Source organism: Poecilia reticulata, linkage group LG3 (genome assembly GCF_000633615.1).
Source record: "Poecilia reticulata strain Guanapo linkage group LG3, Guppy_female_1.0+MT, whole genome shotgun sequence".
NCBI lineage: Eukaryota > Metazoa > Chordata > Actinopteri > Cyprinodontiformes > Poeciliidae > Poecilia > Poecilia reticulata.
The window spans coordinates 32,924,496-32,942,226 of NC_024333.1; the positions used below are offsets into that span (position 1 = coordinate 32,924,496).

The following is a 17,731-nucleotide window of genomic DNA, read 5'->3' on the forward strand; positions in this document are numbered from 1 at the left end:
GACTTCAAATACCTCGGAGCATTATTTATATTCAGAGACATGTGATTTGACATTTCTTTCGCTCTGTTTTAGGTTATTGAAGTCTTGTCCAGAGCCTCCTCCCAGGTGCTGTCCAGGCTTACTGTTTCCTGTCAGGGAGACGGGGGCTGGAGCTCCCTGGGCCAAAGCCAGGAGCAGCAGCCACTGCTTAACATTCTCGAGTATTGCTTAAACCCAGAGCCCCAACTCCCCAACATGGACGGGGTCACAGAGTTCACAGAGTATGTCTCTGAAACGGTGGACGTACCGTCACCCTTCGAGCTTCTGGAGCCGCCGACGTCCGGTGGGTTTCTAAAGCTGTCCAAACCCTGCTGCTACATATTTCCTGGAGGCAGGGGGGACTCGGCTCTGTTCGCCGTCAATGGATTCAACATCCTGGTGGACGGCGGGTCAGAGAGGAAGTCCTGCTTCTGGAAACTAGTTCGACACCTGGACAGGATTGATTCCGTCCTGCTCACCCACATCGGTGCAGACAACCTACCGGGCATAAATGGGCTGTTCCAGAGAAAAATTGCAGAGCAGGAGGAAGAGAAAAACCAAGGGTCTGGCTCTAGCAGTAATGGTGACTGGATGAAGAACTTGATCTCCCCTGAACTTGGGATTGTGTTTTTCAACGTCCCAGAGAAGCTAAAGATGCCGGAGTCTACTCTTAAGGTAAAGCGAAGCATTGAAGAGGCATCTCTCACGCTGCAGTACCTCAATAAGCTTGGCATCACTCCTGAACCTCTTCACAGGATAGTCAGTAACACTATTGAACCAATAACACTGTTCCACAAACTTGGTGTGGGAAAGTTAGACATGTACGTCTTAAACCCTGTGAAGGAAAGCAAAGAGATGCAGTTTCTGATGCAAAAGTGGGCAGGAAATAGCAAAGCCAAGACAGGAATCATGATGCCCAACGGGAAGGAAGGAGAAATATCTGTGCCCTATTTAACGTCAGTCACTGCTCTAATTGTTTGGATCCCACATCGACCCACAGAAAAGATAGTGCGTGTGCTGTTTCCTGGAAATGCACCACAAAATAAAATCCTTGAGGGGCTTGAGAAGTTGAAACATCTGGACTTCTTGCGATTCCCGGTGGCCACTCAAAAAGACATATCATCTGGAGCGCCACCTCCAATCATCAAGCAAACTAAAATAAGGTCTAGAACAGATAGCAAAGAGAGTCTCAAATCTTCACCTAAACCCCATGCTAAAGCATCTAAGAAAGAAACTAGTGGGCAGGAGGAAGAGTCAAGAACTGAAGCCACTAAAGAGAATAAAGTTGAAAAGAAAGAAGAGAAGAAACCCAAAAGTAATAGTTTAAAAGCCACCAAACAGCAGAAAAACAGCGAAGTGGCTCCTGGAACCGAGAAGACGGCAAAAAAGAAAATTTCCAAGGAAAAATCTTCAAAACAAGAGAAAGCATCTAAAATGGATGAAAAGAAAGACAAAGAGAAAAAAGACACCAAGAAAGAAAAGGTAAAGAAAGATGAAAAAATAAGAAAGGAAGACAAAAAAGAGAGTAAGGCAAAGGAAGACAAGAAGAAGGAGCCAAGTAAACCAGAGCTTAGAAAGATCACCAAACCCGACCTGAAGCCGCTCACCCCTGAAGTGAGAAAAACCCTGAACAAGGCCAAGAGTCAGGCTAAACCCAAAACTGACAAAAATAAGGCCGGCAAAGAGGAAACAAATGGGAAAAAGCCAGTTCCAAAGAGCATCCTGGATGAGGTTGCAGCGGCAGCTCTGGCTGACAGGTCCATTGTCTCCTCACCTGAGGACCTCACTGAGGACTTTGAGGCACTCAAACAAGAGGAGATGTCCATCCAGAAGACTGGATCTGTCCAGAATGATGTGATGCCTGGACCCCCAGAACACCTAGATACTAAGGCTTCTCCTCAAGCTGTAACAAGTGAGAAACTAACATCCTCAGCCACTGAGATAAAGCCTGCTGGATCTAAATCCCCCATCATCCAAGAAGACAAAAATGACAAACAAGTTACTGCTTCTCAACAAAAAGATGTGAGTCATGGCTTTGACAAGAAGTATGAAGAGGAGAAAATGGAGAAATATGACTTTTTCAAAGAAAATGTGACTGACAGATCAAAGAAAAGTGAGAGCTCAGAGGAGGAGGGCGATGTGATTGAAAAAGCAGAACTAGAAGGAACAGAAGATGATGAGGTCTTGAAATTTAAAACAGAGGAGGTGAAGAAGGAGTGGGACGCCAAGCCAACAACCGCAGGACCCCTGCCAGCCTCTGCCTCTGAGCAGTTCTCCTTTATCCAAGATGAGACCATACCTGGTTACTCAGAGACAGAGCAGACGATTTCCGATGAGGAGATCCATGAGGAAACTGAAGACAAGATCCCACAACTGCGCTATGATGTGGGCTCCTACGACATTTCTGTTCCAGATGTTCCTGGTACATTTGAATCCATGCATGGTATTAAAGAGATGAAAAGCTCTGCAGTTTCTGATGTTCCAGATGTCAAACCTAAAGCTTTTGGCCAGGAGCCTGAGCTTGCGCCTTACCCTGCCATAATTGCTGCTCCTCTTGCAGAAGAAGAGCATATCTCTTCTGCAACATCTATCACAGACTATGACAGACTGTCATCTTTCGCCACATCTGTGGCAGAGGACCAATCAATTGCCTCGGTGACGGCACCTCAAACAGAAGACGTTGGGAGGAATTCACTCTTGCTGGACACGGTCAACAGCGCTCCATCACGTGCGGAGGCTGCCCAAGGGAAAGACTATCTCCATTCAGCAGGCACCATATCCCCCACCTCCTCTCTGGAAGATGACAAGTGCTTTAAGTCTCCATCCTCTGATGAATACCAGCCTAACATTCCAGAGATAGAAAGTGATGCAAAGACCAAAACCGTCCATGAAGAAGAAGATGATGAAGAAGAGGAGGATGAGGACCAAACTCCAAATGTTGACATCCCTCTGGGTAAACTTCAAGAGGGCTATGAACAAGCTGCCTCACTGATGCACCAGGAGCAACAAAAATCTCCCTCTACTGTCATTCCTGTGCAGGCCGTCAAGGAAGACCAGACTCTCCTCGGCACAGAAGCGTTTAAGGCTGCTGCTGATGTAAAGCCTATCTCACCCCCTCCACCTTTCTCCCCTGGGCTAGAATCCCGATCCAGGCAGGACAGTGAGGAGAGATGCTTTAGTCCTGATGACAGCACCATGAAATTGGCTTCACCCACACAGTCAGTGCCCACAAGTAGTGGCTACTCTCCAACAGAAGAAAAACCCTTTAAGCCAGAGGAAAAAGATGAAGCGCTGCATGCCATTAAAGCTGACGCTCAGAAAACTGACCGATCAGTCACCATCTCAGACAATACCTCCTTTATTGGCTTGCCAGGCGACAAGACAGCTTTCGAAGCATCGGAGGAATCTGATGAGGACAGTGAGGATGACTATTACACCAAAAAGGAGTTAAAGCCCACTTTAAAAGCTAAACTCATGGAAGCAAAAGAAGGTTGCTTTTTAGATGACGACTTTTCTTTCGAAGGAAAATCTACAAAGGCAGAATCAGAAGCTCTGAGTTCAGACAAGATGCAGGTGTCCTTTAGCACAACGGAGAAACCCAAACCAAAAGTGATGTTTTCTGATGAAGATGACAAAGATGAAAAAGATGATGATTTTCCAAGTGGGGTAGGTTCTAAAACCCTTTCAGATGAAAAAGACAAAGGTGAGACAACAGATGTTGCCATTAAAGAGTCAGAGAAAAGTGTCCATTTCAGTCTTTATGAATATCCAGAGAAAGAGGGCAGAGAGAGCAGAGAGAGAGCAGTGTACACAAGACAGGATACACCATATGTTCACGGAAAAACATTCTCTTATGGTGATATTTACGACAGCAAAACAAGCTCAGAGGAGTCTGACTTGTATCGAGAGGAGTCCCAAGATAAGGTAGAAGAAAAACCTTCAAAGGATGAAGAAGATTTGCACACACATGAGTCTCCATCACAAGACACGGTATCGGACAAGGTGTTGGAGAAAGAAGAAAGAGGGTACTCCTCCTCTTCATGGCCAGAGCCCAAAAGTACATCAGCCACTGATCAATTTAAAACAGATGCTAAAGAAAAAGAGACATTTATTTATAGTCAGACTAGCCGTTTCCCTTCAGTTGCTGACCGACCTGAAGCCTCGACCACATGTTTGTCATCAGAAAAGGACCAAACTCTTGGCACAACGCCCCCAACATTCCCCTCAGTCATTTCCAGCGTCCCTTTAGCATCAGGCTACAGCGAGAAAGGTGCCTGCTTAGAGATTGATATGCGAAAGCTAACAGCAAGAGATGAGGAAGATTATGATGATGAAGTTATCGATGATGACGATGAGGACGAAGAAGATGAAGAGGAGGACGACGAAGATGGCATTGATTCTGACATGGAGAAAGGTGCCAAAGAGAAATCTGAAAAGGAAGTACAAAGTCCAGTAAGTCAAATGTTAGCCTCAAAGAGACCTGAGTTTATGGTCTCTATGGCAGGGTACGGTTACAACAGTCAGGGAAAGCCGAGCATCACAGTAACCAGCTCAAGTTCAGTGACTACAGCTGAATGTCAAGGTCAGGCTGACTCCTCCTGTGTCAGTGAAAAGCCAGTGGAGGTAGGGGCTACCAATTTGTCTAGTTACTCTTCGGGTTTTGAATACCCATACAGAACCGATGAAAAAGAGTCGTTTCTGTCAAGTCAGAGTGAAGAAAAAGAAAAAGACGACTTATCTTCAAAATCGAGAGTGGACAGTTATCACCAAAACGAAACAGTTGATACTGAATTTGATAAACAGAAGACACCAGATATTTTGAGTAAGAGCTCACTGGAAGCAAACTTTCAGTACACAACCACAGCTGCTGCCCCTGGCTACTCCTCATCTTCAGCCTACAGCTACTCCTCCTCCACCTCAGGCTCCCTCTCCACCAGCCGGCAGTTTGGAGAGGAGCTGGAGACGCCTGCGTCCGCTGAACCTCTGTTTGAGTACTCCTCATTTAAAGATGAACATTCGCTTGTTATGGATTCTCCCTTCTCCAGTTCAGCTGGTGCCAAAGATGACTATCTTGAAGTTTCTGAGAAGCAAATCACTGTAGCAACAACAGCAGAGTCTAGCTTCAGTTTAACGCGCTTCTCACCTCTTAGTCCTTTTGAGGAGGTCAAGTCCTTCCCAACGGCCTCATCTGTTGCTGTTGTTCAAGAGAAGAAGGACCATGTAGCTCCATTATGTGGAGTCACTGATAAAGGGCCTCAAGATGACTGCTTCTATAAACCTGAGTGGCCTGAAGATACCAAGTTGGACGGAGCTGCTGGGTTTGGGGCCTCAGCGGGTCCCTTTGCAGACTTCTCTATGAATAAAGAGGCCGCCAGTGCTGCTCTGTTTGGTGTCACTTCCTCTCCTCGGCCTGACATTGAAGGAAAGCATTACTTTGAAGAGACTGACAGCAGTGAAGAGGAGGATGAGGAGGCATATATGCGTGAAATGACTCAGAGGTCTCCTTCCAGTGCTCCAACTGGTAGTCTCCCATTTTGTGACAAGCCAGCTGCTCCAGCCTTCAGTGCAAAGACAAGGGATGCACTTCCAGATGTTCTTGGCTCTTACATGTCAACACCTCTCCAGACAAACAAGCCAGACACAACAAATGGCCCAACAGAGGTAAGCACCAGGAGCACCCTTCTTACAGGGGAAACAGCAGCCGGAGCACCTTCAGGCTCAGCCAGAGTGGAGTCTAGAGAGGGAGCAGCAAGGTACGTCCGGAGTTCGTATGAGTGGGAAATGCCCAAGCCTCAGATGGGGATGGTACCTGGAGACTCCCCTCCTCATTACCGCCATGATGACGAGTTTGAGGAGGAATGTGAGATGGAGCCAGAGCATCCTCCTCGCCCACTTTCTCTTGCTTCACCAGATCAGCCGTTCCGCTCACCATTCTATGCAGAAGAGTGCAGCCGAGGCGAGCAGGATGATGATGATGATGAGGACAGTGATCAGGACGTACCCATTGGAGCAACCTCTTCTTACACCAGCCGCACCTCTCCTGGATATTCATCCTCCGAATTCAGGCAGCGCAAAGAAGACCTGTCACCATCCTTCATCAACCCCTGCATGAGGCGACTTTCCAGTGATGAGGACGATGAGGAGGAAGGCCGCAGGAGCGATCAGTCACAGGAAGGGGATGAACATGACCTGTCAGTCAAGAGGAGGGCTCACAAGCAACCCCATATTCACCAGTCCCACAGCAGGGACAGTAGCTCTCTGCATCAGTCTGGTGGTATGCCTGCAGGGATGTGTCTGGCCACAGAGGACACTCCGCCCACCTCTGTCAGCGAGTCTCTACCCTCTCAGTCAGAGTCAGATCTGCATCCTGGCACTGAAGAGTACCCGTCAATTACCGGTGAAGGCAACATGGACTCAGATGAGGATGGAGAATACATGCCGATTGATAAATCTGCCGCAGGGCGAGGTAGCAATCATTCTACCTCCAGGAGAAGCCATGACCCTCCTCCTGCTCCCCTCCTGGACCGCTTCCCTCATCCACCCCACCCAGATGTCTGCATGGTGGATCCTGACTCTCTAGGCAATGGCTCTCTGAAGAAGGAACCAAAAGCAAAAAGTCTGAAGAAGTCTTCAGTCAAAACAAAATCAGCATCTCCAGCCAGGCGTAAGAGGTCTCCAATGCCTGTTAAACAGACCCCGTCACCTCGGAGTGCTTCGCTGAAGAAAAAGGACACAGACAAAAGCTCGCGCATGTCTCGTCTGTCAGATGGACAAGGCTCCAAGGAGGACGACCTCTCAAGATCAAGCTATAACCCCAGTAAAGGGCTGACAAACGGGGTCAAAACCAGCTCAGGTGAGCAAATATGTTTTGATATAATCTGTTAAGTTTTCTTTATATTTCATCAATATGTTAAAATAAAGTGCCACTCTGGTAGAGATTCATAAAAACCCTTGACGTATCATTCAGGATAATTTTTTGAAAATCTATTCTCATAGCACAAGCTCATAGCCATAGAAGGAGGTCGTTTTGTTGTCAGCTGAACCATTTTGTGATGATTTGGCCAAATGTTTTGGATTATTATGCCACCAAAAGACCCAATGGCAACCTGTTTTTAGATTTCTGGTGAAGGCCATAGGATTTTCTTAGGATTTTCATTTTGTCAAAGCCTATAGTTCCAGTTGAAGTACTAGTAAAGCTGCAAACACTATGTTTTTCCATGGGATGCCAGACAGCATCTTCCATTTGTTAAAAACTTCTTGTCGTGTAAATTTTAAGAAAACTTTTGAAATGTTGCAAAAAAGGAAAATAGCAAAATGTAAATTAGCCGTGTTTCTATCTACTGGTTTGGATCAAATGAACCAGGCTACACAAACCATAAATTCATCAGGTGTTGATGTTGCTGTAATAATATTGATGGAAACATGGCGACTGATTGGATTGTATTACTTTGAGATAAACTGGATTGTACTGAACCATTTGCCTGACTCTGTGTTTGCCTAAAAGTGATGGTGTTGTTTTGTTTTCTCAGGTTCCCAGAAGTCCGGCACGGCAGCTGCTCCCGGCTTTCCAATTTATGTGGATCTAGCCTACATTCCCAACCACTGCAGTGCCAAGAACGTGGACCAGGAGTTTTTCAAACGCATTCGCTCTGCGTACTATGTAGTGAGTGGCAACGACGCTGCAGGAGGCGAACCTGGCCGCGCAGTCCTAGATGCTTTGCTGGATGCCAAAGCTCAGTGGGGATCAAACCTTCAGGTATGAGAGCAGCTTTTGTCCACAGTTTCCTGTTTTAGGTCATTGCAGAGTAGAGGAACCTCAGGATGTGACATTACTCCTATTTTAAGTAAATTGTGTTTTTCAACAGAATAACTTGGATTTCTCTTCAGACTCAGACTAAAACCAAGAGTTGATGAATGCTATGACAATCGTCATGTTTAAATGTGCTTTTGTTTGATGTTTAATTACTTTAATAACAAAATGGCTTATATGTTGGCCGACAGGAGCAAACGCACAACAAACTTTAAAATGTGGACCAAACACATGAATGATGCAAACTCCAAAACACACACACACAAAAAAAAAACAAAAACAAGAAATACCAAAAACAAATGTTGTAACTGCAGGGATGTAAGACGGCGTATTAGGGCCATGTTAGATATAGAAAATAAGAGTAATTTCTCACTCGAAAGATTTATTTCAGAAATCTTCTAGAAAAAGTCCAAAATTAGCTATCTTAGATTTAATAGAAAAACATGGACATTTTTACATTTCAAGTCTAAAATTTCTAACTTTTCAAACTGAAATTTGCTTGTATTTTGTAAAAAAAAAAAAAAAAAAAAAGATTCTGAGATTAATCTCAACATTTCTGAGTTTTTTGGCAAAAATTTACTCTTCATCTTTGTTTTTCACAAAGGCCCTAATATGGCGTCGCAGGAAGGACAAGCAAAAGGAAAAAATATGCATATCACAAAAACAGCAAGAATAAAACGCTGAAGTAGTCCTCCAGACCACTAGGGGGAGTATGGAGCAAGTAATATAAATATGTTCCGTTTTCATATTATTGTAGAAAGCATGAAGAATAGCATTTCTTTTCTTTCTTCTGGACGTCCCGTCTTCCCAGAGAGTGTGATATGATTTTGTGCTCAACTCCCCCTAGTGGTCTGGAGGACCAACAGGAGGCGTTTGCATCATTTTTTACGATTTTGCATCTGTTCAAAAGCCGTTTTCATTTTACATAAGGTATGTAAGCTCTTTCCTCCCATCTCTCTCTCAGGTGACACTGATCCCGACCCATGACACAGAGGTGACGCGTGACTGGTACCAGCAGACCCACGAGAGGCAGCAGGAGCTGAACATCATGGTTCTGGCCTCCAGCAGCACCGTCGTCATGCAGGACGAATCTTTTCCAGCCTGCAAGATCGAGTTTTAGGATCCCCTCTGCCTCCTCTCTCCATAACCTCCCTGCTGTAGATCTTTTCTGGCTCTTCTTTTCTGTATCCTGATGTGTCTCTGCTCCGGTCGTTTATGCCGCACAGCGAAGCAGAGGCAGATCAGGAGAAAGTTTTTTAGTGTTTTTGTTGATTTTTAAGTTTGGTGTGACCATCGCCATTGGAGTCCCAATGGTACTTTTCAGCTAGTCGTCATTTCCCTCTGGATTAGTAAGAATCATTAATATCTCTGCTATGCCACAGCCCTGAATGTTTTCACATTTAATCATTTTACAACCACAAACTTCAAAGTGTTTTATAGGAACTAAAATGATTTCAGTCTTTGCTGTTATCTAAACCTTCCCATAAGTTAACGTTCAAGTCTTCTTGTCTTTAGCTTCATCCATTTTCCAAATAACTCTGACCAGCTTCACTGTCCCTGCCGAAGAAAAGCACCCCAACAGCATGATGCTGCCACCACCATTTTAGGTGATTTATCAGGATAACTGGTTGCACTGGATTTGATTTTGGAGTTCCAGGGTGTTTTTGACTCGGTTCGATTAGGGACCAAAGTTGCAACAAATTTTTTTTTCTTTTGTATTTTCAGTCATGTGCTAGGCAACCAACAAAGATTTGTAACTAATACAACACAAAAAAAAATAAACAAAAGAAATGTCAAGGAATGACGGAATTAATAAAGAATTTCTTTAAAAAATTCAAGAAAATACTTGTAGCCTGGAGACCCAACAAACCAGCACTCTGCCCTGGGAATTAAGAGTGTTTACACACCGATAGTCCAGTAAACTCAGTTTGATTGGGGACCAAAATTGTAACATTTGTTACATTTTCTGCGTTAAACGAATCAAAACTCTTTGAAAAAACCTGTTGGGGGCGCTGCACCAAGAATCACTGAAGAAAACGACACAAAAACCTCAGAAGAAGACACTGAATGCAACTTCCTTCTTCATAAAATATAAACAAAAATGAAACAGTGTCAGATTTTAGCAGTTGTAGGATTTCTATTTTGTTGGTAGCAAAACACCATGAGTCATTTCTCCTGCTAGAGCTAGACTAGCATGTTTGTTTTGGTTGTATTTACCCAGAATGCCCTGCAGGATAGTCTGCTCCCTGCCTTTCTGTTGGAGTTCACATTTGCATTCGCACTCAACAGAGACTTTAGCTTTTAGGCGGATCAGAGTTTGATATGACGGTTACACCTCCCCAAATTATCTGGACTTTCTTGAGATGCAGACTGGAGTTGGTTGAAACTCAGAAAATTTCTAAAAGTCCACAATTTCCAACTTTTGAAACTCACAACTTTCCATGTTTTCTACAATATTTTTAAGACTAATCTCAAAATTAATTTTTTTGTCTAGCAAATTTTAAAATTTTGATCCTCATGAGATTTTATGGCGTAAATGCACTTTTTTTTTTCTACCTAGAATGGCCCGGATGTGCCATCGAGTACAAATCCACTCCACACTTTCCAGATTTTATCCTTAAAGAATTTTGAAACCCCATTTTTCCATTTTCCTGCTACACCACAACGATACACAACTTTCTTCTAATCCATCACATAAACTCCAAATAAAATACACTGAAGTGTGTGGTTGTACGGTGACAGAAGGTGGAAGATTTTCAGGGATATGAAAACTTTTACAAGGCTGCTCCTCTAAACTGTCGCGGTAGAAGCACAAATTTGAAGAAATCAAAGCAGCACTTCTCAATTTTTTTAGCCAATACCATTCGTGACCTGACCTTTTCTGGCAGAGGAAAACAAACATTAATAAATTGATCAAATAAATGCAAGTCCTCCGATTCCCATTGCTTAAAATCAGATCCAGAACTGCCTTCAAATCCAGATAACAAAAACATCTGATTGGTCATTTTTTGCTCTTTTCTCTGTTGAAACAGTGACAGTGTTTAGCCTCCCGGTGACATAGACTGATAGAAAACTAGATCCCATCTCTCCTTTTAGACTATATTTGTTGTAGCAATGGGAACATAATCAAAAATCTGTATTGTAGTGAGTTCTGATATTTCTACTGTTCTCTCAAACCAGTTAAAACCTTCCTGATGGCTGTTTTCTCTCACGGTGAAGCTCTCCATATCCATTTCTGTGGTCTTTGATGTACTTTTCCAGTTAGCCAATCGCCACAGACGTCACGCAGAGAGCTGCAAGCGCTGAAACCATGTTTATATCGTAACATTCTGAAGCTCAGAGCTCAAAAAAAAAAAGAAGAAGAGGCTTTTACAGAACGACGAGGACGTGTTAAAGACGACGATGGCTGTTTTGGTTGATGGGAGACCGTCACCCCACATGTGCCTTTCTGCGGTTCTGGAAGGGAAAGACGGGCGGCGGAGGCCCAAGATGTCGGTATGGACTGAGTGTGAAACACAGGGCCGGTCCAAGCCTTTCTGGGGCCCAAACTAGATTGTTTTGTGGGCTCCATATACCAACGTGTCAACACCAGATGCTTCATTATTTCTATGCTGTTATCATTAGCATAACTTGTTATTAGCTTACATCACATCAGCGTTTTATGGCTGTTGATTTTAACGTTACAGAAGCATCAAACTAAAATAAAAAAACATTTAGATTTTAAAATGCAGAGTCGTACACTGCAAAAAACAAAAATTTTACTACTTTTTGTCTAGTTTCTATTGCAGTTATCTTAGTACACTTGAAATAAGGCAAAACTAAATAAACTTTTTATGAAGATAACTGAATTTGATTTGATAAAATCTACCAAAAGTACAAATAACTGCTAATTGCTTCAGTAATCAGTGTTGCACAGCAAAAATAAAATCTTACCAAGTAATGTTTTTATCTAGTTTCTCCTGTAAATATCTTAATACACTAACTTACAAGTAACTTTTCAGCAAGAAATAGGAGTAAATAATTCCTTAATATAGATGAACTTCTTGTTCCATTGTCAGATTTTTTTCACCTTGTCTATTTTGTAAATGAAATGATCCGCCGATGGAACAAGTAGTTTTTATTTACTAAAAACATCCTCATTGTTACCTATGAGTTAGTTTTTCTAGTGTTTTAGGATAACTGCACTAGAAAAAATACTTGGCAAGATTTTGTGTTTTTGCAGTGTATTTAAGCGCGTGTCATATTTAGCTATTTAAAAGAAACATCAGCTGATAAACACTAACATTACAGTAAACAAGTGGACATGTTTGATATTATATTTCCCCAACAGAGGCAGCAGAAATAAACAGGATGTAACAAAAAACAATACGGGAATTTTTTCCATGTGTAATAGAATTTAGTTTATGTTATTTTAAATCCAATTTTATTAAATTATGCTAGCTTGGTGCTCTTGGGGCCCCCTGGTGGTGTGGGGGCTCTAGGCAGCTGCTTAACTCTCGCATGCCTTGGGCCGGCCCTGGTGAAACGGCACTTTTAAAGCACCAAGAGTTCCAGCTGCCACTTACAGAAGCACAAGGCAAACCAGTGAGCAAAGCTTCCCCCATTTTGATTTTAAAGCAACATTTTGGACTTCATTTGTTAAATTGGATGAAATCCCAGTGAACCTCCAGCTCATCCATTTAATTCCAGCTCATCTGCTGATGCATGCACAGGAGCTGCATGCAGCGAAATGTAAACGAAAGGCGACCGTTTTGAAAAATTGCACCCGATCGGCCTGAATGTGTAGATGCAGATTATACCTTTACGTTCTCCGCGGAGGACTCGGATCTCCTGGTTGCCTTGGTTACCATGCATCACACGACACACAGGTTGTACTGGAGCACATCATGCGACATCTGTAACGCCTGCGGAGAGACATCAGTGTTAACGTTTCTGCTTTCTGCTCAGATAAGACAAAAAAAGGGTCAAAGTTCACTTTACCTCACTATTGCATTCCTGTAACACTGTAACAATCCACTGATCACTCAAAGCCCAAACTGCCAGACCCGAGGTGCTCTCTTCGCTCATGCAAACACATTTTTATCCGTTATTCACATTTATCTGCATCCAGACACACACCTGACCGCTGCATAAGAAAGAATCTGAAATAAATACCACCCTCCGTTGGACTGAGCCCGGCTTGTTTGTGCATGCGTACCTTTTGAGTTCTCCTGTATCGACATGAAAACGACTCATTATTGAAATGCTGTTTTACATGACGTGGTTTTGAGAAGCTAAAACTGTCCAGTTTGAAGGAGGCACATGTAACCCGGCTTTGCTGTGCGGTAAAGAAAGCCTTGTGAGGGTTTTCCTCTCCTTCCTGCTTCTTCTTTCATCTCTTAATTTAAGTGCAWTATTCTCTTTATCTCTATTTAAATGCTTATAAATGGTAAAATAGAAGTCAGATTTATTGTTGGGAGGGATAAAAGTGTGTTGAAGACAAATAAAAATGTCATTTACTGAAATGAATGTCTCCCTCTTCTGGCCTTTCTGTGTCACTGCAGTTAACTGTGCAACAAACTTCACATTATAAAATGTAAAGACATTCAAAACATATTAMATAACATTTGTTGCAAGTTTCTGACAAATTGGGTAAGTTTTTTTTTTTACAAATCAGTCCACTTTTAGAGTTGAAAAGAGCCAACCTTATTCACCACCATCAGTTTCAGCAAAGCCAGTCATGCCAACACCAACCACACAAACCTTTTAATTAAAAAAAAACGGCTCGTTAAAAGTATATGACATGATTATATACGTATCTGATCAAAACACGGCGGACGACGTTAATTCCCTGTTTTCTTCTGTCTGATCTTCCCAGCAGGAGAAGCTCGAGTTCAAACACTGATAACTGATCATCGTTTCAGATTAGAATAAAAACATTTAATGCCCAGCCAATAAGCAATAAATGATTTAATCACAAGATAAATTAAAACAAGCTTGATCGTTTCCATACGCATGTTTTTTTTTTTTTTTATCTCTACCAAAAACTGGTAAATAAAGTTTTCAATCTGGTGCTTTGGCCTCAATATTTATGATTTCCAGTTCCTGTGTTAAATATTCATTAGAAATTACAGTTTATTGATCTTATTATGCCTTTATTGTTGTACTACTTGAAAATTGACTCAAAAACATTACTAACATTTCCTGCAATAACTTCTGGTACCAGTTATCGTACAGTAAAATGTTACTGTACTGTAACTTGTACTGAACAATACATTGTACCAATAGTCAAACTTTGTTAAAGACCAATGAACTTAAATGCTAAGGGGCATTTGACACTGGAACTGGAAGACATTTTACATACCCAAAATGAATTAAATCAGAAACAACTTGTTTCTATCAACTTGGTAGAAAAAGAGAAATAGATAAATAAAGTAACCTTATTGAAGGTATCTATGCACGGCTGGGGAAAACGTATGAATATCCACTAGCCTCTGGTGTTTTTCCTGCGTGGAGTTGACCGCTTCATTATACTCGTTTGTTCCTGGACTTCATCGGATAATTTTAAATCCTTCAGCAGCGGCTACAGGAAGTAGCAAGCCAAATTTTCTGACTTCAGGACAGGTACGCCATCAGCCAAACAAACCGCCGCTGAGACGCCATTATCGGGTTGCTCCTCCTCTGCCGCTCCGTTTAGACACAAAAGTGGCTTAAATAACTTTATCAGCGACACAATCAACAACTGCGAAAAAGGTTTCCGAAAAATGACTCACCAAATAACGCAGCAATGGACCTTACCAAGCTCCGCCCAGAAACGCCCCTCGAAAGTCTCACGTGACTGCATGTCTCACAAACAAAGCCTCGCGTTGCTTAGTTTCCATGTGTAATTTTATTTCGACTGACTCTGCAGAGTATTTCTGAGTCAATTAGTTTAGCATTTCTGCCGGATTTTCAAAAAATATCAGCCACGACAATGGACAGGGGAACCAACAAGTTCATGTCATCTTTTCTGGACGACATCAAGATGTTTGAGCCACGCGATGCTTCTAACATTGTGTGAGTTGCAGCTAAATGCTACCGGTAGATGAGGAAAACAGCAGATCCTCACACCCTCAGCATAAATATAGCTGTGGACAAGATCACTGACGCCTATTGTTCTTACAAGGCTGGGTAAGTCGGACATTCATGGTTTTGAGGGTGATTTCTGTTGGCAAATGTTCTTATGTGCCTAGGCCTGATACACGGTATTCGGAGGCTAACAACGATTAGCGTGGCTAACACGATTACAGTTTAGTAAAAAGCCTTTTCAGGTAAAATAAACTCTTTAATGTATGTCAGATACGGTACACATTGCATATTAATCTGTTCAGCTAACGTAARGCTGTAAMAGACAGGCTTCAGGATGTAGAAGTTGTATCGGTACTGCCATTATGCTGTACTTGGCTAAAAGGTTTTCATAATGGATGTGTTTATTATTGACTTTTTTTCATTCACTAAACACAAAGAAAGCAAAGCAATAATACTTACCCCAGCAGACACTTTGTTCTTATTGATCCTATGACGGTTGAGCTGCACATGCGGTCGTGCACAAGCTTTGATCCAAGCAAGACTTTCCGTTTCAGATTTTGGAAATCTGTGAATTTCAGTTCACAATCAGGATACCTGACATTGCCTGTACAGATACCCCACTGACGGTGGAGAACCATTCTTTTTCGAGTCCTGACGCAAAAACTTTATGCCGGTCTGCTAGTCCACAATGTACATTAGCATGTTTACTACTGTAGCTTGTTTGTGAGACGGTCAGGCACGTGGGAGCTGCGCTGTGACGTAAAATGGGCATTAGCCAATGAAACGCGGCCCCTGTGGTAAGGTCCATTTCAAACATGGCGCTCTCGCAGCCTACTTCCCCTTTCTAGCAGATGAACACGAAACGAATAAGCCTCCGTCGACAGAGATGACTTCAGGTACATTCGCAAAAGTTATCAGTCATTTAGGCTGGCTGTCTTGAGAGATCAGAAAATACTCATTAATCCGGGTTCCACTGTGGATGAATGTCAGAATCCTCCTATCCTCACGTTGAAACGACGCCATTTAAAAAAAAATCCAGCGTGGCCCATGCGCATAGAGAAACAAAAGTGGCGCCAAGTACACCTCGCTGCAACAGTAACTGACCGTTTCCAGCTATGGTTTCCTGTGTGTGGAGTATGGAGAGCCATTTACTTAATTTTGCCTAAAAAAATTAATTAAAAGGCATAATTGGTAGACGGTCTCTTTTAATGAGACATCCTTTAATTTAAAGTGAAATCACCACCAGTATTTGCAAATTACTATTTTGTAAATGTGTTTTTCTTAACCAGTGAACAGGTTTGGAATAGCAATAAAAAGGACACAATTTTAAAATAACAGGATGGTTGCAACTGGAGACAAGTCCAAAATGTTTATTTGAGTGAACCAATCAGAAATTTGACACCAATCACATTGGTGTCGTGTTTTATCTGTACACACAGTAAGATCACAGACTCACAGTTTATTTATTTTCTACAGTCCATCGAAATGTACCATGACAGCACACAGCGCTGCGGAAGCTAGCATGCCTCCTTGTGCTACATTGCTGCTCACAATAAAAAGCATGTAAGAATGTAAAATGCCCTCAGTGATCAAATGAGGCTTGGATGTGTTTTTAGCAAAAATATACACACACCCAAAGCCACGAATACGCTATACAGTTAAATATCTAATGTGCAGGTTCTTAAAAATACATTTTTTTTTTTATTTTTTAAAATAAATCTCTGTTTCTCTCTAAATTAAATCTTCACTGAGGGTTAAGGACTTTGGCGATCAGCGGTGCACACTGAACAAAAACACCGAGGATGTTCAGTGTTCTCACAGATTACAAACATTCTCAGCAAATCTGACGGAAAAACAAAACTCAGTGAGGATTCACTGCAAAAACACAAAATATTACCAAGTATTTCTGGTCTACTTTCTAGAGCAAGTGTCTTAGTCCAAAACTAACTTACAAGCACATTTTCAGCAAAATATAGCAGTTTGTTTAAGTCCTTAATATTGACAAAAAAAAGGTACGAGTTCCTCTGGCAGATTATTTAACTTATGACATGGAAAATGTTTTGTTAAAAGTTAAATAGTTTGCCAATGGTAGTAGTAAGGAATTGTTTACCTAAAACGAGCTCCTATTTCTAGCTGAAAAGTTGTTTCCAAGTTAGTTTTTTCCTATTTCAAGTATTAAGATGTTTGCATTAGAAACTCAACCAAAAATATTTAGTAGTATTTTGTGTTTTTGCAGTGTAGGACAGACGACGGCAGTAAATGCTTAAACGTCAGAGATCTGCTCAGCTGACCACATACAAGCGTCTCTACTTCCAGATTAAATGTAATATTTATTATATTCTCCCAGGTATTAAGACTCTCTGCTCTCCTCTGGTTGGGTTTTCACCCAATGGCTGCTGTGAGTAACAGATGAGATTAGATTTAAAACCCGGTCGGACGAGACCGGCCAGTTCACTGCTCCAACGGCTGAGCTGGCTTTGGCTCTGGGGCTGTGTCGAGCAGTGGAGCGGTGTCGAGCAGCGGAGCGGTGTTGGGCTGCGGGGCGGTGTGGGGCTCTGGGGTGGTGTCGGGCTGCGGGACGGTGTTGGGCTGCGGGGCAGGCAGCGGGGCGGTGTCGGGCAGCAAGGCGGTTTTGGGCAGCGGGGCTGGATGCGGGACTGGCTGCAGGGCGGTGTGGGGCTCCGGGGTGTTGTCGAGCTGCGGGGCGGTGTCGGACTGCGGGGCACTGTGGGGCTCCGGGGTGGTGTTGGGCTGCGGGGCGGTGTCGGACTGCGGGGCGCTGTGGGGCTCCGGGGTGTTGTCAAGCTGCGGGGTGGGCTGCAGGGCGGTGTTGGGCTGCGGGGCAGTGTCGGGCAG

The 17,731-nt window shown here is 42.9% G+C and overlaps 2 protein-coding genes across 3 annotated transcripts in view; one reads left to right on the top strand and one right to left on the bottom strand.

The window, feature by feature from the left end:
- The window catches only part of map1aa (microtubule-associated protein 1Aa), a 32,112-nt gene extending 22,506 nt beyond the window's left edge, over positions 1-9,606 (top strand). For both annotated transcript variants that reach the window (XM_008406040.2, XM_008406041.2), the window contains 3 exons: positions 73-6,871; positions 7,548-7,774; positions 8,793-9,606. In XM_008406040.2, coding sequence (XP_008404262.1) covers positions 73-6,871; positions 7,548-7,774; positions 8,793-8,948 — 7,182 coding nt within the window. In that variant the 3' untranslated portion in view covers positions 8,949-9,606. The remainder of the gene's footprint in view (positions 1-72; positions 6,872-7,547; positions 7,775-8,792) is intronic.
- A 6,609-nt stretch (positions 9,607-16,215) lies between these two features.
- The window catches only part of ppip5k1a (diphosphoinositol pentakisphosphate kinase 1a), a 54,681-nt gene continuing 53,165 nt past the window's right edge, over positions 16,216-17,731 (bottom strand). The window contains exon 33 of the mRNA XM_017304063.1: positions 16,216-17,723. Coding sequence (XP_017159552.1) covers positions 17,327-17,723 — 397 coding nt within the window. The 3' untranslated portion in view covers positions 16,216-17,326. The remainder of the gene's footprint in view (positions 17,724-17,731) is intronic.